We start from the raw sequence: 27,644 nt of genomic DNA on the forward strand, positions 1-27,644 counted from the left end.
TTGCATTCTTTCCAGGTGCTTAATCCACCTCAAGTATTACGTTTGAGCCACTCTATTACTCCACAACTCATTCCCTTTGCATTCCTTGCCATACAAAAAATCTCATTCATCCCTTCATTACTTTCTTCATTCCATGTTATCATACCACATACTTTTCTCAAATAGCTCACTTCCTTAGCCTGGATTCTTGACCTCTGTGACTCATCCCACAACCATGTTTAGGCTGCATAGGTCAGGGCCAATTTTCTGATTATCAGAACAGATATATTAACAAGTGATTACCAGAAAAGATTCATTAATGGTAATCTATCAGTCGAAAAATGTATGCGTTCTTGATATATTCTGACAAAAGAACTCTGGATTCATTTAAATTTTCATAGAGCTGATGGGTGCAATTTTAATTATAGCACCTCTTTCACCAATGACCTGAAGTTCTTGGGAAGTTCGCAGGGCTCTGAAATAGTGAAAAAGGGAGTGGTAAAAGCACTCTATCAACAGTTGGGAGTGTAACAGTTTTCTCACTCTACTATGAACTAGAAAAAAACTGGAGGGACACCTGTCCCTCATCATCAGCATCTTTTAATGTTTTCATCCTCCATCAAACACTCGTCTGATGCTCGTTCAAGTTCTACTGTGCTGGGACCTCTCGATTTATGCGAGTTAGTTCTTGAAAATGGTCATGGAAATAAAAGAGCTTAAATCAAATATGTAACTTATGAAGATTTGGATGTTTTGTTATTGGCAAGACATTCCCAAGTATTATACAAATAAAAAATTAGAATATATATGTACAAGGAAATACAAAATATCATAATATACATCCTGTACAATGAATTATATCAATAAAAACAGAAAATAACTCTGTATACTGGTGCAGTCTTCTGTTCATGGAAAATGTACATTCTTGAAGGCATTCTCTCCAAAATAATAAGGTCTCATCTACGTTAAAGATCTGCTTAGAATAACTGCCTTCCTAGACAGTGGTCTTGAGGATTCCTATGAAGTTCTAGGCATAATGAACTATGCAGCAGCAGTCTCACCAGTCATCTTGATGTTGTGGTAAAACTTGCGAACCAACCAGGACTTGCTTGATGTCTTCACTGCCTGCTTTTCCACTGTTGGGTCATCATATATAATCTGACCCTTTGCTTCTATCAAAAGCATGCTGACAGAAATATTTTCATGAGTTTGTTGTTCAATCCATGCGCTCATCATTCATTCCATTCTGTACATAATCAGCCTTCGGGAATACAAGGTCTTAGATGCACTGACTAATGTTCCACCCATGGCACTCTCCTAGATCTTCACTGCTCTATCACAAATAGTTCATAAAGTAGACTCACTGACTCTAACGGCTTATCCACCTCTCTCAAAACATTTAAGCACATCAATCTTAATCTAAGTGTTGATAGCATTACACTTCTTCACACCCACTCATACCAGTAGGACTTAATAGAAGCTTTGGTGGCATGATGCAAGGGGCAAAACACAAGCAAATTACAGTATACTGCAGCTTAAATAGTGTAGTACTCCATGACTACAGACTATATCCATGCCATGCATACATGCACTTCTCACACAACACTGGCAATGCCACAGCACTGTGCAGTCAGCCCAATGATGTAAAATCATATAAACAAACTACGAGGTAAATGTATGAGCTTTATTTGGTTTGAAAGTCGGTACAGAAACCAACTGATGCTATAATGCAAGAAAACCTGACTACGGGGTCTACAAATGCCTAATTTCCTTTACTACTGATACATTTTACAGAATGCTGCCATGCATTGTATCAATTGAATCCAAAATCCACGTTTTACATATGTGCTGAATGGGCTGACATTCCTAAAATGATGCAAATGGGTAGCAGTTGGTAGGCAGCCAATGACCAGGGAGGTACATTACCAGTCCTGCCCACCTGGGTATCAGGAGAGTTAGTGACATATGCATACAGAGCCAGCATTTTAGTGGTTGTCAAGTTGCACTCCTCTGACTCAAGAAGATGTCTTTTCTTTCTGCCTCACTAACATGTGGACTACTGGCATTCTGCCTACAAACATATAATCTCTCCTTGTCATATGTGCACTTGACAACACTTGACTCACATAGCTCATTCTTCATAACTCTAGATTTCCCTGGGGTGAGCACTATGCGCTAGCCCTGCCTTTTGGCAAAATGGTAGGAGCAGTAGATAAAAGTGTTAGGTAAGGACATTGTGGCAGGAGCATTAAGTAGAAACATTATGTGGAAGTAGTATGAAGGAGCATTAGAGTAGTAGTTGTCATCAGGAACATTAGGTATGAGCCTCTGCAAACACTATGCTGAAGTTTCCTTCTGCCAGTTAAGTGTGTTGAGGGTGAAGCACTAAAGGCTAATTAAATTAGTAGCACTAGAGTTCTTTAGTTAAGGAAACTGATGTTTTTCATAGCCACCCCTTTGAGGAGTTCCAATAGGAACAGGCATCGGATATATAGATAGATAGATGATATAAGGATAGAATATAATTTTTCCTACACCAGGTCAGATTCCTATATCTCTATAGGTATGTTAACTCACTGTTTACCTTCCGAACCAATGATCCATGGCACAGTTAAGTGGAGTACATTTTCTGATTACGATGGAATTTCACCAGTGGCAGAAACCACAAGACATCTGTAGCATTAAAAAAGGCAAGTTATCTTTATGGTTTTATACATATTGGTATCTCACATTACTTATCTATTGCCTAACCCCATATTTTTCCTCTCTTAGATAACTACCACTAGCAAAGAAGCTTCACTGGAGTTCTTTAATTATGGAGACTCTGTTGCTGTGGCCACCCCTTTGATGGAGTTCCAATTGGAACAGCTGTCAGAGTTATAGATAGATAGATGACCAATTTCAAGAGTGAAAAAGGAAATTTCACATTTTCAAAACAGTTCTTACACTGGTAAGAGATTTCCTAAGAGAACACATCATAATCCTAGAAAATGAGCATCCAAATAAATGAACTTCTGTATGATAAAACAATCAACATCAAATTTTTCAGTGTAGTTAAAATACATGACAAAATATGCACAGTGGCTACTCACTTGACACTCAGGCCTTACTCCTGCACTTTTTAGCATGTTGTGCTGAGATATCTACTAAACTTCTAAACAGTTTCAAAGTAATAATAGCGGACAAAGTACAATTCTAAATTGATATTTTCATTGCTATATGACTATCTTTGAAATTGTAAGAATAAAGACATTTCCTAAACCAGAAACACTTGATAATCACTGGGTAGGAAAGGAAACTTAAGTCCCGAGTTTAAGGGTTACGGCTCCAGATGCTTTTTGACAAAAACTTATGAGTAACTATAATGCTTAAAATAGGAAGGGTAAGCCATAATCTTTCTTGAATTCAGCTTACAAGATATCAATGGCAATCATCCAACCATGAGATATTCATTAATTACCAGGTATTAGTATCTATTTGGGAGAGGCACAAACTCAAAATTAGTTCCTAATTTCTGCAGATTCAGGAACCAGGACAGAGTTCACACAAGATCTCATGATTCTGTGCAGTACATCATTCAAATGTTCAGCATGAGGATTTCAAAGCCATCTTTGTCATTCGTCCAACATCAATGAATATAAATCTAAACAAAACCTATAACCTAATTAAAGCATGCATCACAAGATTTCACATATCTAGACACTCCTTACTTATTCATAAGTCTATCCACTGTCTTTAAGAGTTCCACATTTCTTGTCATGACTTGTATTAAAATGAACTTTATGCCATAGCCTTATTAACTGTGATATATAACACAACTTAAAACTGAATAATAGGCTTTACGGCTGTTGAAACATGACTGGGATCCTTTCTTATCCAACTATAATAAATATATCAGTAATGACAGCAACAAAGATGATCAAGGAAAATGAAAGAGAAATCTTGTACAATGTCCACAAAAGACCTTGTCTGCTTCCTCATACATTTTCAAACAATGTCACACTTACATGTAATTACTTTGTCACCTATCATTGGCTGTGATCACTATCTGCAGACATCTGGGCTTGGAACTGACAAAGTTCCAGAAGTACTTTAGATCCATGTTTTGGTTCTACAGGGTCAGATGAGGCAAGGCACTGATGAGGTAATGCAGGAAGCAGCCACCTGATCGTGCATTCTGAGCACATAATGTGCGCACATACAGAGAGAGAGAGAGAGAGAGAGAGAGAGAGAGAGAGAGAGAGAGAGAGAGAGAGTCTTTTGTGAAGCAGAGCTAAAAACAATAACTACAAAAACATCACCTAACTTTCCCTAAAAACAAAGTTCAACCTTAATTTTCAAGTCATTTTGGAAAATGGTATGGACAACTTAAATGTCCAAATCAAGACCAATCAAGATATATATATATATATATATATATATATATATATATATATATATATATATATATATATATATACATACACGTACATACTTGCTCACCTTCATCCATTCCTGGCACCAAACTACCCCACAGGAAACAACACTGCCACCTCGTGTCAGCCAGGTAGCACCAGGATACAGACAAAGATGGCCACATACGCTCACATCCACACGAGCTGTCATGTGTAATGCACCAAAAACATAGCTCTCTTTCACATCTAGCCCCAAAGACCTTTCAATGGTTTATCCCGGACCTTTCACATGCCTTGGTTCAGGCCATTTATAACATGTTGACCCCACTATACCACTTTGTTCCAATTCACTCTATTCTGTGCATGCCATTCACCCTCCAGCATGTTCAGGCTCTGATTGCTAAAAATCTTTTTCACTCCATCCATCCATCACTTATTTGGTCTCCTGTTTCTCCTTGTTCCCTCTACCTCTGGGAACAAACGCGGGAGACAGCGACAAAGCAAAATAAAAATACATAATAATATATATCCTCTTTGTCAACCTTTCCTCACTCAACTCCTCCTCTTCCTATATATATATATATATATATATATATATATATATATATATATATATATATATATATATACATATATACTCTTTGTCAACCTTTCCTCACTCAACTCCTCCTCTCCCTATGTCCAAACCATTTCAACACCCTCTTCTGCTCTCTCTATCACACTCTTTTTATTTCCACACATCTCTCTTACCCTTTTACTACTTACTCCATCAAACCACATCACACTGCATATTGTCCTAAAACATTCCAACACATCCACCCTCCTCTGTGCAAACATATCAATAGCCCATGTCTCGCAACAATATAATATTATTGGAAAAACTATTTCTTCAAATATACCCACTTTTGCTCCTCGAAATAATGTTGGCTCTCTTTCCAAGCATTTTTCATTGCTCCCAGAACCTTCACCCCTCTCCCCCACCCTATGACCCACTCCTGCTTCCATGGTTCAATTCACTGCCAAGTCCACTCCCAGACATCTATAACACTTTACCTCCTGTAATTTTTTTCTTTCAAACTTACATTCCAACCAACTTGTCCCTCAACCCTGCTGAACATAATACCCTTGCTTTTATTCACACTTATTCTCACCTTTCTCTTTTCACACACTTTTCCAAACACAGTCACTGACTTCTACAATTTCTCACTCGAATCAGCCACCAGTGCTGCATCATCAGCAAAAACTGACACTTCCCAGGCCCTCTCATACCTAACAGACTGCATACTAACCCCTCTCTCTAAGACTTGCATTTACCTCCCTCACCACCCAATCCATAAAAAATCTTAAACAACCATGGTAACATCACACGCCTGCCGGAGACCAATCTCCCCTGGGAACCCCTCACTCTTCTCTCTTCCTACTCGTATACATGCCTTACACTTTATATAAAAATTTCTCAAGAGTTTCTAGTACTTACCTCCCACACCATATAGTCTTCAGACCTTCTACAAAGCATCTCTATCTACCCTATCATATATGCCTTCTCCAAATCCATAAATGCCAAATAAAAATCCACCTGTTTTTCTAAGTATTTCTCACACATCCTTCAAAGCAAACACTTGATCCACACATCTTCAACCACTTCTTTAACCACACTGTTCCTCCTCAATCCGATGCCCTGCACATACCGTCACCCTCTAAATCAATACCCTCCATACAATTCATCAGGTATACTCTAACAAACTTCTGCCTATGTAGTTTGAACATTGACCTTTATTTCTTTTGCCTTTACAAAATGGAGCTCTACAAGCATTCTGCTAATCCTCGGGAACTTCACCATTATCCATACATACATTGAATATCCTTATCAATCAATCAACAACACATTCATCCCGTTTCTTAATAAATTCAATTGCAATAACATTGCCATCTTGCCACATTTCATTTCCACAGGGCTTTCACCAAATCACTCTCCATGGCTCTCTCACTTTGCACACCACACTAACCAAAAGACCCTATATCTGCCTTCTATCATCAAAGACATCTATCAATCCTTCAAATTACTCACTCCACTATCTATCACTTCCCCCCCTTCACTGATATTCCCATATGTTCTTGTCTTTCACAAATCAATTAACTCCTTCCAAAACATCTTTTCATTCTCCATAAAGTTTAATGATTCTCTTTAAACCCAACTCTCATTTTCCCTCTATTTCAACTCCTTCACCATCCTCTTGATCTCTTTTAACTTTCTCTTGTAGATCTAATCATATGCACTGCTTCCTTGCAAGTTCTGACCAAACACCCATCTTTTTTCTTTCACTACCAACTTCACTTCTTCATCCCACCACTCACTACCCTTTCTAATCTGCCCATCTCTCATCTTTTGCATGCCACATGCATCTCTTGCAAAAGTCATCACTGCTTCCCTAAATACCTGCCATTCCTCATTTATGCCCTACACTTCATTTGCTCTCACCTTCTGCCATTCTACACTAATATCTAAATTTCTCCTAGCGTTTCTTCACGTTTCCTTTCCAAGCTCACTTATCCTCACCATTCTCTTTTCTCAAAATGCCTTCTCTTTTTCAAAAACCTCATCAAATCTTCACCCTCACTTCCATAAGCTAGTGATCAGACATACCAACAGCTGTCCCTCTCAGCACATTTACATCCAAAAGTATCTTTTTACATGCCCATCAAGTTAAATGTAATCTAATAATGCACACTGACCATCTCCCTTAATCACATACACATACCAGGTATTTCCAATCACCAGTTTTTTTCTAAACACAAAACAAGTTTTGGACAATCACATGTTTACCAAATGGCGTCCTAGCTTTGTCTCTTCGATGTATATCAACTGACTGTTATATTTCTCTCTTGTGTCTCCCCTGATGATGTGATTATTACACGAAAGTGCACATGGGGACTTTTCGTGTTTCATTTTCTCCGTGGACTCATAGGAATATCTTGATCCGTGCAAAATTGTGATCCTTTCCAATGTATGTATATATATATATATATATATATATATATATCTTTGTAGTGGTTCCTACAATGTTATATGGTTGCGAGGCGTGGGCTATCGAGAGAGTTGTGCTGAGGAGGGTGGATGTGCTGGAAATAAGATGTTTGAGGACAATATGTGGTGTGGGGTGGTTTGATCGAGTAAGTAATGAAAGGGTAAGAGAGATGTGTGGTAATAAAAAGAATGTGGTTGAGAGAGCAGAAGAGGGTGTTTTGAAATGGTTTGGTCACACGGAGAGAATGAGAGAGGAAAGATTAACAAAGAGGATATATGTGTCAGAGGTGGAGGGAATGAGGATAAGTGGGAGACCAAACTGGAGGATGGAGTGAAAAAGATTTTGAGTGATCAGGGCCTCAACATGCACGAGGGTAAAAGGCGTGCAAGGAATAGAGTGAAATGGAATGATGTGGTATATCGGGGTCAACGTGCTGTCAATGGACTGAACCAGTGCATGTGAAGCGTCTGGGGTAAACCATGGAAAGTTCTGTGGGGCTTAAATATGGAAAGGGAGCTGTGATTTTGGTGCATTATACATGACAGCTAAAGACTGAGTGTGAACGAATGTGGCCTTAATTGTCTTTTCCTAGCGCTACCTCCCACACATGCGGGGGGAGGGGGTTGTCATTTTATGTGTGGCGGGGTGGCGAAGGGAATGAATAAAGGCAGACAGTATGAATTATGTACATGTGTATATATGTATATGTCAGTGTGTGTATATATATATGTATACGTTGAGATGTATAGGTATGTATATGTGCGTGTGTTGAAGTGTATGTATATACATGTCTATGTGGGTGGGTTGGGCCATTCTTTCGTCTGTTTCCTTGCGGTACCTTGCTAATGCAGGAGACAGTGACAAAGTATAATAAATAAATAAAGAAATATATATATATATATATATATATATATATATATATATATATATATGGGTGGGGTTGTTAGGGAGGTAAATGCAAGAGTCTTGGAAAGAGGGGCAAGTATGAAGTCTGTTGGGGATGAGAGAGCTTGGGAAGTGTCAGTTGTTGTTCGCTGATGATACAGCGCTGGTGGCGGATTCATGTGAGAAACTGCAGAAGCTGGTGACGGAGTTTGGTAAAGTGTGTGGAAGAAGAAAGTTAAGAGTAAATGTGAATAAGAGCAAGGTTATTAGGTACAGTAGGGTTGAGGGTCAAGTCAATTGGGAGGTGAGTTTGAATGGAGAAAAACTGGAGGAAGTGAAGTGTTTTAGATATCTGGGAGTGGATCTGTCAGCGGATGGAACCATGGAAGCGGAAGTGGATCATAGGGTGGGGGAGGGGGTGAAAATTTTGGGAGCCTTGAAAAATGTGTGGAAGTCGAGAACATTATCTCGGAAAGCAAAAATGGGTATGTTTGAAGGAATAGTGGTTCCAACAATGTTGTATGGTTGCGAGGCGTGGGCTATGGATAGAGTTGTGCGCAGGAGGATGGATGTGCTGGAAATGAGATGTTTGAGGACAATGTGTGGTGTGAGGTGGTTTGATCGAGTAAGTAACGTAAGGGTAAGAGAGATGTGTGGAATTAAAAAGAGCGTGGTTGAGAGAGCAGAAGAGGGTGTTTTGAAATGGTTTGGGCACATGGAGAGAATGAGTGAGGAAAGATTGACCAAGAGGATATATGTGTCGGAGGTGGAGGGAACGAGGAGAAGAGGGAGACCAAATTGGAGGTGGAAAGATGGAGTGAAAAGGATTTTGTGTGATCGGGGCCTGAACATGCAGGAGGGTGAAAGGAGGGCAAGGAATAGAGTAAATTGGAGCGATGTGGTATACAGGGGTTGACGTGCTGTCAGTGGATTGAATCAAGGCATGTGAAGCGTCAGGGGTAAACCATGGAAAGCTGTGTAGGTATGTATATTTGCGTGTGTGGACGTGTGTATGTACATGTGTATGGGGGGGGGGTTGGGCCATTTCTTTCGTCTGTTTCCTTGCGCTACCTCGCAACCGCGGGAGACAGCGACGAGGTATAAAAAAAAAAAAAAAAAAAAAAAATATTATCCCTGGGGATAGGGGATTAAGAATACTTCCCACGTATTCTCTGCGTGTCATAGAAGGCGACTAAAAGGGGAAGGAGCGGGGGGCTGGAAATCCTCCACTCTCGTTTTGTTTTTTTTTAATTTTCCAAAAGAAGGAACAGAGGGGACCAGGTGAGGATATTCCAAAAAAGGCCCAGTCCTCTGTTCTTAACGCTACCTCGCTAACGCGGGAAATGGCGAAGTTTAAAAGAATATATATATATATATATATATCCAGCTTGCAAAACAAAAATTAATGGAAATATCTATAAAAATATTTTGTACCTTCTGTGGCGCATAGAAAAAAAATACCCATCTTTTTATGAATCAATATTAAACAACACATTATATGAACACGACTGTTTATGAACTTATGCGTTTAGACATTAACACATGAAAATGAAAACCGGTGTGTGACATGTGGAAATTTTTACCGTTTATGCCCCACAGAAGTTCTGAAATTTCTGTTACATGCAACTGACAGACCTATTTTTCAGAACTATGATATATAACATTCAACTTGCAAATGATTATGGGAGAAAATTAATTTATAAATATATCTTGTAACTTCTGTGGGGAGTAAACTGTAAAAATACCATAAGCATATTTGGCCATATTAGGGGTACCTGAGGGATAGCTGCAACCTTAAGCTACATAGTAAATCTTTTTTCTGCACCACTCTTACAACATAGCAAATATTTCTGAAGCAAAACTACAGGTAACGATCAGTTTATAACAAAACCATACCAAAACTCACTCGCTATGCCTGAAATATGCATGAAGTACTTCATACCCCTGATAATGGTGGAGCATAAGTAAAGACTGTGTAGCACATGTAAACAATGACTCATCAGGTTAAAAGAATATAACTCATCAAAAAAATTATGTTTTCGATAATCTAGTCCCAAGAACAAATTATCTTAATAGTACATTATGAAACACTGCCTTCAATGTGCATGAAGTATGTAACATTTACCCCACCAATGGGTTTAATTGCAAGACACAGATTCAACAGCATTTACCCTTTGAATTTTACGATTCATGAATTCAACCAATGAACGACATCTCATTAATAACATGGAAAATTACATACTGGTGGCCCCTGCAGCCAAGTTGTATCTTTATCATACAGATTTCTTTACTTTGTGAATCACTTTACACAAATGAATCATGCTCTACAGATTTTGATCAAAGCATCAGCTGGATATTTTATTACAGCTGTCCACTGGAATGTCATTTACAAATGTCCTCGTGCAAATCTTTCAATAATTACTTAGATATGACAAAAACATCCCTCCTGTTCCAATTAACAGATTGTGATGCACGTAGTATCAAGTCATTTTTCTTGCTCTTTGGGTATCTGGAATAGTGAGGTTTTGCCCAACAATTTCTCTATAAATCAAAAACCTGCCCATTTTGTGGAAACCTCAACTGTTGGAGTAGAAGGAGCAAAAGATAAAGACCCACTCTCAATAGCAAGTCTAAAAAGTGTATCGAATCCACTGGTATCACTTCATCAAAATCTAATTGAAAATAACTTCCATCTTCTGATACATTAAATTTTCACACTGAGAAGAGGATCACAAAAATAATATTAAAAAATGGACATATTCTACCAATATAAAATGTTTGGAAAAACAAATATGAGAAACTAGTGAAGTAATGCACATCTAAATTCTAAACTCTTGACATATTAGTGGTAATACTTACCACCAACTGGAGGATCTGAAGCATCAGGAACGGCTACAGGTACTGGCACACTCCGACGTTTTTCCCATATGTTTACAATGGGTGCTGGGGCGGGCACATACAGAACCTTCTCTTCCTCAATCTCTGGTTCAGTGTGGAGCTCTGCTTCTTCCACAACTTCTTCCTCACCCTCTATCGGTCCGTTTGTTAGTCTGGCAGTAGTTTCCCTAACAGGTCGTTTCCATCGGCCCCTGAAACTGCCCTCACCCCTATGAAAGTTACGAGGATCCCAATCGACATATTCTCTCCGTCCTCCACGTCTGTCCTTCTTCCCACCACGGCCACTGTCTCTCTTCTTAATACGATCCTTCCTCGTGCGGATTTCGGTGAACTGAGCCAACTCTTCTGGGTCCAAGACGTTCTCATGAGCTTCAGAGGTGCCAGTCATCCCAGTGACAGCAGACTTGGCCTCACCTGCACCAGCTGCCACCTCACATGTTTCATCATTCACCTCCTTTTTATCTGTAGCAAGCTTGGTATTGTCCCCAAGATTGTCATTTTTCCCTCCACCAACAATGCCAGCCCATGATGACGTCCCAATCTTTTCTTTTGATACATGACCACTGGCACTGCAATCGTCTGTCTGCGTCGCCATATTCCCACGAAGATACCCAACAATATTTACACTTCAGTACTGCGAATCAAAGGATGATTCAACAATCCTCTTCGCTATTTCAATACACTAGTCACTGACCTGTGTCATAAAGTCATTATCAAGGCTAGCAAGCCCACATCGATTAAAATATAGAGCTAAATCCATCAACCACCCACATGCGTACTGGGAACAACATTCACGAAAGCATGGTGGAGCTGTGGCGGACGCAGTGGGAAACGAGATAATATTGCTTCCGTTACACCTACAGCTGCATTGTCAAATATTTTCCTCCACTTGTATTTTCGTATTCAAATCAAAATATAATAAATCATTTTCATGTGTAAAGAGATTCTAGTGAAATATGCGTGAAATAGATACCTTATGTATACCTTCGCTGCTCTTAGAACTGGGCTTGTTTGTGTTCCGAAAAGAAGATCGAACACGTCAAATGGCACATGCTGTGCGGAAATCGTCTACGTTTCTAGTAAAGTCTATAAATCCGATATTCTATTTTCATAGATGAATGAAACATTAGTTACTAATTTTTTTTTTACTATTAAATAATAGAAATAGATTCTCCGGTGGCGATAAAAGATGCGACTTCGGTGGGGCAGATTAGGATGATTTACAAATGTATATTCTACGGTGACCGCAATAAGAGAAGGAAGGGCACCGGAATTACGACAACCGTACATTATAAAAACAAAATAAGATGATCAGACAACTCCGGTCTAGAAATGAAAATATACGAACAGTAAAAAGAACTAATGAGAAATTTTAGGTAACAAGATAGGAAAAAAGACAACATGACTAGAAACATTTAAAATAACTACAGACAGTACCGTAAATTTGATACATCAACAAAAAAAGGGAGGTGCCGTTGCAAAGGCAAGACCTCCCGAAGTACAGCTGAATTGACGTACCTACCTTTATGCTTCTTTGATATACATGGAAGATATATATATATATATATATATATATATATATATATATATATATATATATATATATATATCACAAAAAGCATGGTCATATCGTCAGATCATGGGGAACAGAGATTTATTGTATACAAAAAACACCACGGTGAAATTCAAATTCTGAATAAATATAAGCATTTCATACATATCAATTTAAACAATGCTCTATTGTATGTAAAGAAATGATAATCGTGTTTCTTGTTTTCTTTCTTTTATCTCTTATTTGATGCTGTTTTTTTCTTTATTAATTATCCACCAATTTGGCTGCTTTTATGTTATGCATTGCTGAAGTACTTTATATTGCAACTTAGGCTTTACCTTGTAACTAATTTGGATGTAACATTTTCGTACTTCAAACTCGTACGAGCATAGGAAGTGTGAAGAGAAAGTGAATACTGTAGATCCCAAGTTTTTCAGACGAGTCAGACAAGTTAGAGACCTGGATATTTCGCCGTCGGAATACGAAGGTAATATTGTGTATGATACACTACTGTGTAATGTGTATGCTATAATCTGACAACCTGTCCCATCTTAATATCACCCATTCCACAGCTTACCTTCCTGAATCAATTTGAGGTCTCCAGACGGTTACAGCCTTTACCACACAGAATGACTTACCCATGAAACTGTGCAGAGTTCTCTGAGCTAGCCTAAACCCTTTGCTCCATCATCTGTCAAAATAAACTTGCTTCTTGGAGGCTTCACGTCTCTAGAGTACCAAAGTCAGTAAACCCATAATTTCTTAATGAATTGTGCCTCATTACCATTACTCTATTCCCCAACAACATACTCTTTAAAAGCTTCATATTGATAACTGAGCTTAACTAGACCTTTCTAATTCTACAGGCTGTCAAGTCTGCTACATGAAGATCTTTTAGTACCAATTGTCAGCATCAACTTCGTTATCATCGCAACCAAGAGAAACGAAGGGCCTCTGTGGCTCTCTTCTTCACGGACTTCCATGGTTTTTGACTTAATCAACCGTAATACATTGATAAAGTTAACAACACTGAGCTTCGAAGTCTTAATTCCATGGTTTGAAGACTTTTTCAGCCAGTGTCTACTTGGTCCACCCCAGGGTACAAAGATGGGCCCTTGTACTCCTTGGTCCTCATAAACGTTTCCATTGTATATGCATGTTTCCTGGAAGTATTTTGACAATTGTGTTATTAATTTCAGTGTTGAAAACCACTCTCAACTATACTTACTACCTTTCCTTTGGGGCTGATCAAAGGCCATCTTACCTACACCCTCATCTTCACTAAATTTCACGTTTACTTCACCATTACATTCACTTTCATTTCCCTTCTCAACACCATCTTCTACACTACAGCTTCAACTTCACAATACCTTCACAAGACCTTTATCTTCGAACTCTCTCTCATCCTCACTACATACCTATTCTCATTAACCTTCTTTACATCCTATACCCTTTACCTTCAATGCATTGGTTATATTCACTTAAGACACTCGTCTTCACACCTTTATGTCCCTACAACCTTACTTTTCTTCATTTCATTGCTATGGCAATATCACTGTAACCCAATGGCTTAGCTTAGGGTAATTATGGCATTTCTCAGGCAAATGTAACTTAAACAGACTTACAGGCAAATACACAGGACATGACAAAATTAATTAGGCAAAAATCTTATTAAAAATATATATAAAAATGCATCTATGGTATAAGAGTAGCAGATGAATGGAATTAAATGACTGAAGGTATAGTTAATGCAAACAGCATATTTAAATGTAAGAAGTATAAAAGCAGAGAATGTTCGTGAGATGGGGCTCAACAACCATAAAATCTCCTTTCTAAACATTATTCATTTATCTATTAATTAATCCAGAACCAATTTCTATGAAAGGGTCCTGATGTCGCCCAAGACTCTTCTTTAAGCATGGCCTCACTGCCTCTAGAAGCAGGGGGTTGCCTGCCCCTTTGGAGTAAGAGACTATTCCCAATAATTCAGCCTTTCCAAAGATGATTTTCCACTCATTGTGTAAACTCAAGCAGGCAGATGCTAGTAACAGTACAATTAGGTAATTAAAATTAGGTGATAATGAACACCATTTTCAATACACAGTTTATCATTATTTTTTCAGTATTTTTATCATTATTATTATTCATATTTCTTTCATTTCCCACATAGAGGTAGTGCATGGAACAGATGAAAACTGGGCTCATTTGTTCACATCGCTGTCTAGCTGTCATGCATAAAGCAATGAATAAAAGCAGACTCCCCTGTCTACAGCCAAATCTAATGGACTCTTCCTGTGGTTTCTCTGACTGCTTTATGTATACCCTAATTCAGCCTGCTGCTAGTATGTCATTTATATTCACTCTGTTCAGTGCATGTCTCACACTCTCCTACATGTTCTGGGCTTGATCCCTAAAAACATCTTTCACTCAAGTCCTTCCACCTTCAACTAGTCACCTCCTTCTTGTCCCCTCCACTTCTGATTTGTATACCCTTATGGCCAGCCTCTCCTCACTCAACCTCTCCATATTTCCATACCATTTCAGCACGCTCTCTTAAACTCTGGCAACCAAACTTTTATTCTGTATTTTCTTAGTCAAACCTTCTCAAACCACATACTGTCCTCAAATATTTAATTTTCAACACATCTACCCTTTTCCGTACTTTGTCATTAAGGGCCAATTCTTCATAGCCATTGGGACAACTATACCATGAAACATACGAATGCCTGCATAGACTGTAACCTCTTTTTCCACTCACTCCTCACTGCATCCTTGACCTTTGCCCTTTCATTCACCCTCTGGTTTACATCAGCTCCCATGATTCCATCAGCAGCCATATCCAATTCAATGTATCTAAAAGATCCCACATCCTCTATGTTATCTCCATTCAACCAACCTGTCTCTATCCGCTGGTAAATCTATTACACACTGTAAATCAAATAAACTCTCAACTTCCTCCTCTCACACAGACCAGCATCAACATTTTCTTACTTGTCTACAACAATAGTTGTGTCACAGTAAACAACAACAGACATACCTCCCAGGCCCTTCCCATCCCCAGCAGACTACAGACCAGCCACTCTTTCTATGACCCTCATCAACCTGTCCATAAATTGATTAGAAAAAACAAGATATTGCACACCTTGATGCAGAACCACCTTCACCAAGAACCACTCTCACCTCTCTTCCTGATAGCACTTGAATGTGTTAATACATAAGACAGACTCACCCACGGGAAATAATGGTCACACATGCAGTAAATTTCCTATCTGGTGTTCCAGACTCATCCCAAGGCACAGATCTTAAAAAGTAAGGTCTTCATTTGATGACTATGTTTGAAAGAGTTCAATACACAGCCATGTGAATCAACTAATTGAGGGAAGGGTGGACCATAGGACCCAAAGTCTGTTACATCCAAATGTTTTCTGAAGAACGGTAATAAATGAAATATCATATATCAATTACTATAACAGACACCTACCTTATTCTTTTGAGATTACTGTTGTTCAGAGAGCAGAAAAGGCTTTTTGAATCAGAGTAGAATTTGATAGCTCCAGGGTCTCCTGGAGTCACCTGAATCATCTCATGGTCAGAAAATGGGGCTTGCATGAGGTGCATGCTACTTTTCCCATACTCCTGATGCTGAATAAAATTCAGCTTTACAGCAATGATGATGTTTCCTGGACCTCTTGCCACATACAACACTGACAGCAGTCATATTTGCCAGGGATTAAAACAAAAAGACAGGACTTTGTACCATAAAAACACAGCAATTGCATGAAAACAAGTGTGCTGAGTTGACAAAGTGGGAGCTTATTGCAAGACATTAATTATATCTTTATATATTTAAATGCATTAAAGATATCATTACACCATTATATTATTGTAAATTAGAGTGAATTCATTATAAATTATTGTACATCAGTGTACGTGTGAAGAAAAAACATATTTCAGTAAAATGTAACATTGCACTGAGGCTATGCATAACAGACTGTCACATGTTCTTCTGACACCTAGCATCCCAGACTGTGGTTCAGAACTAATGGACTATTTCACTACATCCTCCAACCCTGTCCACATACCAGGTAAATTTGCAATGTAACAAACATTTACGAAAGTGGTGGGGTCCAAACTGTATCCTGATACACTCAAGTCAGTTAGAACAGGGGTTTGTGGTTAATGAATCAAGCAGGGTTACAACAATATCCTGCACTAACTTTTCAATACTCCTGCATAGCTAACCAGGGAATTTGAACTGTCATTAATGCCTAGATTTCTAGATTCTAGTTCACAGATTTGTAATGTGGTGGTAAGGCAAACATTTTGAGGAAAGTTGGAAGGATATATAAAAGCAAAATATGTAAGAACAGTATTAGTAAGAGCAATTCCTTTTTTTTTTTTTGGCAAGCATATTGAACTGAGAGAAGTCTGTGTCTGCCACATAACCGCACATCAAGTAGAAGTTTTCAAGATACAGTCATCTGAGTAGGAATCATGTAATAATGAATAATCTACATTAATGCTCCCCATCCAAATGATTTAAAGAATGTAATTAAAACAAAGGGGAGGGGTACTCTTTTATTTGTATAATTTATCCAAAGATACTAAAATTTTGTAAAAATACTGAAATCTTGGACATGTATATAGGTAGTTCTCTTAATCTAACTAACATGATATAACAGTATGACTCACAAATTTCTCAGAAAGATATAGTTAGATGTGCATTCTCTAGATCTCTTCTCGAGAGCTCCTGTAGCTTCCAGACTCATCATTTTTTACTATTATTATTATAACTATAATTATTACAATTATCATCATTATTATTATCATTATTATATATGCACTAAGACCCCTTCCTTGAAAGGTTTCTCGAGTTACTTTAGAGCTCCTGCAGCTCCATAGGTGCACTGCTTCCAACAGCAGGGCAATGATAAAACCTCACCAAAAGTGACATTTCACCTGTGGTGTAATCTCATGCAGGCTGAGTCCAGCAACATCATACATATATTAAATATACAAGTGATTCTTCTGCTTCTTCGTCTGCTCCTGGTGCTACCTCGCTAAGGCCGGAAATGGTTAGCACTTATAAAGACAATGTATATATACAGTAAAGGACAAGACAGAGAGAGAATTCTATACACGTGTTCCCTGCATGTCATAGTAAGCAACTCAAGAGATAGGGAGTGGGAGGCTGGAAACCCTTCCCTTCTTGTATCTTAATTTCTAAAAGATGGAACAGAAGGAGCCAAGAGTGCTGTTTTTCCTCAAAGGCTTAAGCTGGGGATGTTTGAATGTGTGTGGATGTAACCAAGATAAGCAGGGGGGATTAAGTAGTATGTCTAATGAAAGAAACCTGGATCTGCAGTTGAATGTTTTAGAAAAGTGGATGAGTGTTGTTGACTGATTAGTTAGGATTTTCATTGTATGTACAGCTCACAGTGAGGCGCTTGAGGATTACTGAAATGCCTGTAAGGTGTCAATGTATTTAGGCAAGGGGGACTAATGTTCAAATTACAGAGGTTATAAGTTTGTTGAGTGTAACTGGTTGAGTGTATAAGTTTGTTGAGTGTAACCTCGCTAATGCAGGAGACAGCGTCAAAGTAAAATAAATAAATAAATAAATATATTTATTTTTATTATACTTTGTCCCTGTCTCCCGCGTTAACGAGGTAGTGCAAGGAAACAGATGAAAGAATGGCCCAACCCACCCACTTACACATGTATATACATACACATCCACACATGCACATATACATACCTATACATCTCAATGTATACATATATATACACACACAGACATATACATATATACACATGTACATAATTCATACTGTCTGCCCTTATTCATTCCCGTCGCCACCCCGCCACACATGAAATGACAACCCCCTCCCCTCGCATGTCCGCGAGGTAGCGCTAGGAAAAACAATAAAGTGCCACATTCGTTTACACTCAGTCTCTAGCTGTCATGTATAATGCACCAAAACAACAGCTCCCTTTCCACATCCAGGCCCCACAAAACTTTCCATGGTTTACCCCAGACACTTCAATCCATTGACAGCACATTGACCACAGTATACCACATTGTTCCAATTCACTCTATTCCTTGCACGCCTTTCACCCTCCTGCATGTTCAGGCCCCAATCACTCAAAATCTTTTTCACTCCATCTTTCCACCTCCAATTTGGTCTCCCTCTTCTCCTCGTTCCCTCCACCTCTGACACATATATCCTCTTTGTCAATCTTTCCTCACTCATTCTCTCCATGTGACCAAACCATTTCAAAACAACCTCTTCTGCTCTCTCAGCCACACTCTTTTTATTACCACACATCTCTCTAACCCTTACATTACTTACTCGATCAAACCACCTCACACCACATATCGTCCTCAAACATCTCATTTCCAGCACATCCACCCTCCTGCGCACAACTCTATCCATAGCCTACGCCTCGCAACCATACAACATTGATGGAACTATTATTCCTTCAAACATACCCATTTTTGCTTTCCGTGATAATGTTCTCGACTTCCACACACTTTTCAAGGCTCCCAGAATTTTCGACCCCTCCGCCACCCTATGATTCACTTTCACTTCCATGGTTCCATCCACTGCCAAATCCACTCCCAGATATCTAAAACACTTCACTTCCTCCTGTTTTTCTCCATTCAAACTTACCTCCCAATTGACTTGACCCTCAACCCTACTGTACCCAATAACCTTGTTCTTATTCACATTTACTCTTAACTTTCTTCTTTCACACACTTTACCAAACTCAGTCACCAGCTTCTGCAGTTTCTCACATGAATTAGCCACCAGCGCTGTATCATCAGCGAACAACAACTGACTCACTTCCCAAGCTCTCTCATCCACAACAGACTGCATACTTGCCCCTCTTTCCAAAACTCTTGCATTCACCTCCCTAACAACCCCATCCATAAACAAATTAAACAACCATGGAGACATCACACACCCCTGCCGCAAACCTACAGAGTTGATAGAGATGCTCTGTGGAAGGTATTAAGAATATATGGTGTGGGAGGCAAGTTGTCAGAAGCAGTGAAAAGTTTTTATCGAGGATGTAAGGCATGTGTACGTGTAGGAAGAGAGGAAAGCGATTGGTTCTCAGTGAATGTAGGTTTGCGGCAGGGGTGTGTAATGTCTCCATGGTTGTTTAATTTGTTTATGGATGGGGTTGTTTGGGAGGTGAATGCAAGAGTTTTGGAAAGAGGGGCAAGTATGCAGTCTGTTGTGGATGAGAGAGCTTGGGAAGTGAGTCAGTTGTTGTTCGCTGATGATACAGCGCTGGTGGCTAATTCATGTGAGAAACTGCAGAAGCTGGTGACTGAGTTTGGTAAAGTGTGTGAAAGAAGAAAGTTAAGAGTAAATGTGAATAAGAGCAAGGTTATTAGGTACAGTAGGGTTGAGGGTCAAGTCAATTGGGAGGTGAGTTTGAATGGAGAAAAACTGGAGGAAGTGAAGTGTTTTAGATATCTGGGAGTGGATCTGGCAGCGGATGGAAACATGGAAGCGGAAGTGGATCATAGGGTGGGGGAGGGGGCGAAAATTCTGGGAGCCTTGAAGAATGTGTGGAAGTCGAGAACATTATCTCGGAAAGCAAAAATGGGTATGTTTGAAGGAATAGTGGTTCCAAAAATGTTGTATGGTTGCGAGGCGTGGACTATGGATAGAGTTGTGCGCAGGAGGATGGATGTGCTGGAAATGAGATGTTTGAGGACAATGTGTGGTGTGAGGTGGTTTGATCGAGTAAGTAACGTAAGGGTAAGAGAGATGTTTGGAAATAAAAAGAGCGTGGTTGAGAGAGCAGAAGAGGGTGTTTTGAAATGGTTTGGTCACATGGAGAGAATGAGTGAGGAAAGATTGACCAAGAGGATATATGTGTCGGAGGTGGAGGGAATGAGGAGAAGAGGGAGACCAAATTGGAGGTGGAAAGATGGAGTGAAAAAGATTTTGTGTGATCGGGGCCTGAACATGCAGGAGGGTGAAAGGAGGGCAAGGAATAGAGTGAATTGGAGCGATGTGGTATACCGGGGTTGACGTGCTGTCAGTGGATTGAATCAAGGCATGTGAAGCGTCTGGGGTAAACCATGGAAAGCTGTGTAGGTATATTTGTATATATATATATATATATATATATATTTTTTTTTCATACTATTTGCCATTTCCCGCATTTGCGAGGTAGCGTTAAGAACAGAGGACTGGGCTTTCTTTCTTTTCTTTAATACTATTTGCCATTTCCCGCATTAGCGAGGTAGCGTTTAGAACAGAGGACTGGGCCTTTGAGAGAATATCCTCACGTGGCCCCCTTCTCTGTTCCTTCTTTTAGAAAATTAAAAAAAAAACCATATATATATATATATATGGTATGGGAGGAAAGCTGCTAGGAACAAAGACTTCTTATCAAGAGTAAGGCGTGTAAACAAGTAGAAAGAGAGGAGGATGGTGGGTTGCAGCAGGGGTGTGTGATGACACCACGGCAGTTTAATTTGTTTATGGATGGTATGTTGAGGGAGATTAATGCATGAGTCTTGAAGAGAGAAGCAGGTATGTAGTTCATTGGGGGGTATGGGGGGCTGGGATTTAAGGCAGTTGTAGTCTGCTGATAACTTGGCATTAGTGGCAGATTCAAGTGAGAACCTGCAGAAGCTAGTGTCTGAGTTTGGGAGAGCATTTGAAAGAACACTAAGAGTAAATGTGAATTAAAGCAATTTCGTTGTTTAATAGTTAGGTAAATAAGGATATCTGAAGTGAGAGTCTGAAAGGAGAAAAGCTGAAGTAACTGGAGTGGATGTAGCAGCGAATGGAACCATGGGAACTGAAGTGAGTTATAGGATGGGTGAGGGGGTAAAGGTCTGGGGTACATTAAGGAATGTATGAAAGGTTACCATATATTTCAGGGCAAAGACTATGTTTCATGGCAAAATAGTCCCACTGGTGCTGTGTGGATGTGAGGCATGGGCCTCAGCTAAACAAAAATGTAAAAAAGTGGGCAGATATATTGGAAATGAAATGTCTGAAAATATGATGTGAGGAGGGTTAACAGGAAGAAATGCGAGTGTATGAGAGTGGTGTGGTAGTAAGTGGAGCATATATGAAAGAACTGAAGAGGGTGCACTGAAATGGTTTGGAGAAATGGATAAGATGGGTAAGGAGAGGATGACAAAGAGGGTATACATATCAAAAGTGGAGGGAACAAGGAAAAGGAGAAAATCAAGGAGGTGGAAGGATGAAGTGAAAGATGTTTTGAAGGTTCACAGCCTGAACAAGCAGAGAACAGAAGAAAGTAAATTCATATGATACAAAGGAAATGTTGAATTGAAGATGGACTTGAACCAGGTCATCTGAAGCAGTTGTGGGAAACTGGAAAAGCCTGTGGGGCCTGACTGTGAAGAGGGGGCTTTGGTTTCACCAAAGCTAAAGAGCTGATGATCTGTTACTGACACTCCCTTGCAAATGTGGAAAATGGCCAACATGTAAGAAAAAACAAAGCATATACTGTATTTTCATACTTGATCACTGCCTTGCATGTCAGCAAGGTAGTGCCTGGAACAGACAAAGAATAGGCCTTATTCATTAACATGTATATATTTATATCTATATATATCTGGGGATAGGGGAGAAAGAATAGTTCCCTGCACGTCATAGAAGGTGACTAATAGGGAAGGGAGCGAGGGGCTGGAAATCCTTCCCCTCTCGTTTTTTTTTTTTCAAAGGAAGGAACAGAGGATGGGGCCAAGTGAGGATTTTCCCTCTAAGGCTCAGTCCTCTGTTCTTAACGCTACCTTGCTAGCGTGGGAAATTTCGAATATGTATATGAATTTTATATATATATATACACACACACACACACACACATAAAATAATGCAGAAATGACCTTAATGAATAATTTAAAGCTCATTTACAAACATACATAAAACATATGTACAGTAAGGTAGAATCCTACATTTTCCTAACTCATCTGTAAACACAGGATTTGTTTTCACACCTATCACTGTTTTAGTGCCTAATGGGACTAAAAGATTCATGAAATCTTTGATGAATTTATCGCTTTTAATATCTGATCCTGTTTTTTAAGTATATCACACTGTGTTTTTGCTATAGTCTGAAGTTCCTTACTAATCTTTTGTAATGATTTAATTTTCATTCTTTCTCTCCTTTCTTTTCTTTTCCTGTAGTCTTCATCAAAGGAATCTTTTTCCCTCAACTGCTCAATGTATTGTTCCATTATAGCTTGTCGCTTTGCTCCTCTTTCAATTTCCTTACCCAGTGATGGAGATGGAACATGCACAGTTACAGATGGCTGAAGTACAACGGATGATGTAGAAGATGGAACAACTGGCTCTCTAAGGTTATGAATGGCTGTAGCTGGGGCAATTTTTGCAAAAGTTGTAGATCCTGAAGAGGGTGCACAGCCTGGGTCTGCTGGAAGGAAATCACTGAGTACCTGTTTAGAGGATAATTATGATAATGATGCATCTTATAATCTTGTAAAAAGAATTATTTTGTTTTTAGTGTTCTTTATACTCATTACTCAAAAGATTTTCATATATGCAAGATGATCCATTCAGAAGTACCCATCAACCATCTTTTTCTTTAGATGAGACTTATTTCATCAATACAGTGCTAATGAGGGAGAGGGGAAAATGATTGCTACTTTAGAGAGCTTAAATTTTGTAAGCAAATGCAGTTATGTATTTCTACTTGATATTTTAACCACTGTGCAAGGCAGGCTTGTTAAAAACTATGTTTGTGCTAAGTTTGATCAATGCTGGTTGAAATATAGTGGATTAGTAGCTAAAATCTTAATTTCTGATGACCTCTAATCTCTACAGAAGGCTAAAAATGGTCTCGGTTGGTCCTGGTAATATGTGTCACATGGTTCCATATCTTTGTGCCATATTCCTTGAGATATTGACTGAAATATGGCCAAGTAACAGTAAAAAAAAAAATGTATGTTTACAATAGCAAAACCTTTTCTATATGTAGCAGTGTTCTATAAACATGACACACGTCCTCTTGGAATATTACAATCAGAACCTTCCAATCATCTTTAATACTCTATTAACGATGAGGAAGCACTAGCATTAACTCATGTTTCGCTTACAACGCTACTGCAATTGTAACAACTCGCCTGTTTGATTGTATGCCACCTTTCATTACCTTCCATACATAATCCATTTTAAAATACCTCATCATAATCTATCCACAATACATTATGTAATATTTATAAAGAAAAGTTCCCAATACAGCATCTCATGACTGAATCATCTATACTATTTTCTTATCAAGCTTTATGCAGCCAAATTTTGCCTTTTACTATTTCCAATATGCAGATTAAACACCTAAGAATATGAAACAACTTCCTTGAAATAATATAAATTCAGTATACATTTAAAATAAATACAGTACCTGGTAGTATTCCCATGGTGGGCTTCTTGGATAACATTCTTTCTTGACCCTTTTATATGTTCCAAGGAGGTTATTCCATTTTCGCCTAATTCTCTCCACAGAAAAGTTGTACCCTCGCATAGTCATCTCTGCATATATATCCTTATAAATCTGGGGTCTTGCTCGATTATTAGATATCAACTCTGCATACCGTTTCCTGATGCATTTGATAAGAAGCATTGTGGCTTCATGGTTGAATTCTACATCTTCTGCAGTCAGGATAATAATAGAATATGAGAAACATTGAAAAATAGATTGATATGAAGCAGGAAAGAAAAAATATTAAATAAAAGTTATAATGTTATAGAGAACAAAGACCAAACACTAAATAGCTACTGCATTCCTAGCCACACTCAGTCAATGAAAATCAACCAACAATTTTAAAAGCCTTAATCCATGAAATCATTTTAGTACCATTTCAACTTATTCTAAACTTTTTAACAAAACAATTAGGTAAAGAAAATAAACCTGGTGATAAGACGAGGGACAGAAGGGTTTGCTGCTTTTTCATTAATCATTCTTCTTGAAGACATTCTTTTTTTATGTTCTTTTAAGCTCTGAAACCATGTTCTTTAATTTCAAAAAAGTTCATTAAAATAATTAAACAGTATGAGACCCTTGAGCTTTCATTCATGATTTAACTGAAATACTGAACTGTATATGGATACATGATAAATTTCATAAATTATAAATTCAGCTACAAGTTGATACTTTGAATACCTGTAACTATCATTCTTAACACATCATTGTAAACAAAACGAATCTGTTGTTCTGAAAACAATTTACATTCATATTTATTATTCTTTGTCGCTGTCCCCTGCATTAGCGAGGTAGCGCAAGGAAACAGACGAAAGAATGGCCCAACCCACCCACATACACATATACATACATACACATAGAAGGCGACTGAAATCAACGTCTATTATATAATTAGTAACAGCTATGCATGATTATAATTCTGGAAACACTAGAACTAAAATGGCACATCTACACTGTGTTTTGTTGAAGTTTATGTAGGGAATATACCAATGAATATCTACAACCCATCTGTGGTAAATACCCTACTTCAATGTACTAGAAAAATTTATAACAATTGCATGCAATCTTTTAAATGGACAATCTTCAAATCTCCTCTCAGCTTCCATACACTGTAATATATATAAATATTATTACATCAAGTATTCTGCAAAGTAGTACCTTTCATTTACTACTGAAGTAATAGTTTCTGATAAAGTCACAATGTGGAAATGTATACATTAAACAGGAAATCTTACTCAAAATACTATATATGACCCTTAAGGTTACTGGTTAATGCATACAAAATAACTGTAAATACATTACAATATAGGTGTCCGCAATCAAACGGTGATAAGCATTCAGTACTGTTGGTGGGTCAAAAAGTTATTTTGCAACGAACTTATTTTCCCTTGTGCCACATCTAAGCTAACCTAAGACAAAATAGAGTACAGGGGACAAGTTACAGAACCTCCTGCTGGAAGTTAGGTAAGGCTGATTCCTTTCACTGTCTTAAACCAATATTATGCTAGACACCAATATGGTAATGGATCACCATCATCTTACCACAAGCCCAGGGGATATAGTACAACTTTGCTCAGCAGTGTTTTAAACAGAACATGAAAATCTCACCATACTTCCTCTAACATATGACATTTACCTTATTTTTGATGTTACAATTACCTGAGAAATATCATAGTCTCATGTACACAGTTTTTGTGCACTGTATTAATTCGTCTGCATACAAAAATATTTCAGTGTACATACACAATCAAGAAAACATTCAGTACGTGGCAAAACATGATTGATAACATTAAACATATCTAGACAAAAACATTAAATGTTAGGGTAAATCTTATTACACAGGTGAAGCTTGGCGAATTTTCATAAATTCTCATGATATCTAGGAGTGTTTCACATTATTTTATGTTAATTACCCCAAACAAATTCTTAGATCTTCATAGCCCTCCCTACTATAATTCTATTAAAAGACTAAAATTTATTCCATTCACACCCATCTTAATTTATGAAAAATAAACCACGGATTATTCTAATATATTCCAATGTCAATTAGATGTAGGGAAGAATTATAAAAAAGACTATTATCATTCTTTAAATTTACTATATGCTCTTCCTAATGAAGATTTATACAAGGTTCAGGAAAGTGGAATAATGCTGTTTTGCAATGGCAGCTCAGCGTTTCAAAAATAAGATGTGACTGGTATAAAATGACTGGGATAATATTTCCCAATTCTCCAACAGAAATATGGTAATTGTTTTTAGTTAAGTCAGAATCAGCAAAATACAGGGGGGTTCACAACCAAAACTTGTTGAATCAATTTAGAAATCAAAAGAACCTATATAAACACCCCCGCCCCCACACAGCAGTCAAAACCTTGTTATCTGGTAACTGTATGTTATATAGATGCTATGGTTACTCTTTGCATCCAACTGCAGGTCCTTTCATGCTTTAGAAAGCAGTAAATAAAAAAAAAAAAAAACGCCGATTTCTTTAACGCACTTCAAATAAATGTTTGTCTACATACCATGTGGATACATTTCAAAATGTTTATGTACGAAATCCAATTTCATTTCAGAAAATACTATGGACAAATGGGGCTTTCATAGGTCCTGTTAATTTTAATGCGGGCTTAATCTAATCATATGTCACTCTAGGCCCCAAATATTCCCCCCCCCCCCCACTGTTCATGTCCCTCACCACTACTGCCTTAATACTTGCAAAATTATTTCTATACTCTTATCTACTGTATCACAGTATTACTACTAATGCAAAAATATCATTCACATCCCAATGAAACTTTATCCATGATTCATAGAAATTAATCTAATTTCAATGCCATATCTAACTCAATAATGGTCAATATTTAGTCATAATATACGGAAGTGCACATCAAATCCGGCTTCTATGCAACTGAAACATATAATCACTCATAAAATGAACTCATCAAGGCAAAGTTTACTGAATCCGTTCCTCACGATCATACTTTTCGCATTCAGTGTCTTTCCTAAAATTTAGATTTAATCTACATCTAATACCAAGGAATATGAGAGGCCTTGGATTATCAGTCTTCGCCACTGTTTTTCTGTGACTTTCCTCAGAGACAGGTTTAACTGACCTTTCCTACCATCGTCATCGACTGGGAAGGCAACGGCACATCCACCTTCAGACGAGACCTCTATGGTTTGGAAGGCGGCTATTTCCCCTGTTTGAAAAGCCGCCATGTCTTAGATATCCAGTATTTGTACACAAATCCGCGTGAAGTCGTTCACGGAGAGTCTGGGTATCGGTCCTTTTGAGACGTGGACCTCCAGTTTCACTGGTTCATACCGATTGAAGCTTCGAACTTCTTTTTTTTTTCCTAAACCAATAATTTACGTCGTACCGAGACTGCAAGATACGTGATACAG

The 27,644-nt window shown here is 38.3% G+C and overlaps 2 protein-coding genes across 8 annotated transcripts in view; both read right to left on the minus strand.

Annotated features, from left to right (window-relative positions):
* The window catches only part of larp (La related protein), a 99,184-nt gene extending 87,082 nt beyond the window's left edge, over positions 1-12,102 (minus strand). For 3 of the 5 annotated variants that reach the window (XM_071680605.1, XM_071680601.1, XM_071680604.1), the window contains exon 1: positions 11,144-12,102. In XM_071680605.1, coding sequence (XP_071536706.1) covers positions 11,144-11,777 — 634 coding nt within the window. In that variant the 5' untranslated portion in view covers positions 11,778-12,102. The remainder of the gene's footprint in view (positions 1-11,143) is intronic. The other 2 variants (XM_071680603.1, XM_071680600.1) reach the window with 1 other exon arrangement.
* Positions 12,103-20,859: 8,757 nt separating this feature from the next.
* Positions 20,860-27,584, minus strand: LOC139758792 (uncharacterized). 3 transcript variants are annotated; one of them, XM_071680596.1, is made up of 3 exons: positions 27,362-27,584; positions 24,162-24,409; positions 20,860-23,196 (listed from the first exon to the last, which is right to left on the minus strand). In XM_071680596.1, the coding sequence occupies exons 1-3, from the start codon at positions 27,456-27,458 to the stop codon at positions 22,774-22,776; spliced, it is 768 nt and encodes a 255-aa protein (XP_071536697.1). In that variant the 5' UTR covers positions 27,459-27,584; the 3' UTR covers positions 20,860-22,773. The 3 variants fall into 3 exon arrangements, with proteins under 3 accessions (XP_071536697.1, XP_071536696.1, XP_071536698.1); XM_071680595.1 differs by having other exon boundaries at positions 27,353-27,578; XM_071680597.1 differs by lacking the exon at positions 27,362-27,584 and adding an exon at positions 24,669-26,884.
* Between the last annotated feature and the right edge of the window lie 60 nt (positions 27,585-27,644).

Source organism: Panulirus ornatus, chromosome 31 (assembly GCF_036320965.1).
Source record: "Panulirus ornatus isolate Po-2019 chromosome 31, ASM3632096v1, whole genome shotgun sequence".
NCBI lineage: Eukaryota > Metazoa > Arthropoda > Malacostraca > Decapoda > Palinuridae > Panulirus > Panulirus ornatus.

Bases quoted from the DNA above. Each gene is read 5' to 3' on its own strand.
- LOC139758792 (XM_071680595.1), bottom strand. From the start codon at position 27,458: ATGGCGGCTTTTCAAACAGGGGAAATAGCCGCCTTCCAAACCATAGAG. The intron at 24,410-27,352 runs GTCAGTTAAACC...TCCTGACTGCAG, and splicing joins CGATGACGATGGTAGGAAAG to AAGATGTAGAATTCAACCAT. The intron at 23,197-24,161 runs GTACTGTATTTA...TCCTCTAAACAG, and splicing joins CACCATGGGAATACTACCAG to GTACTCAGTGATTTCCTTCC.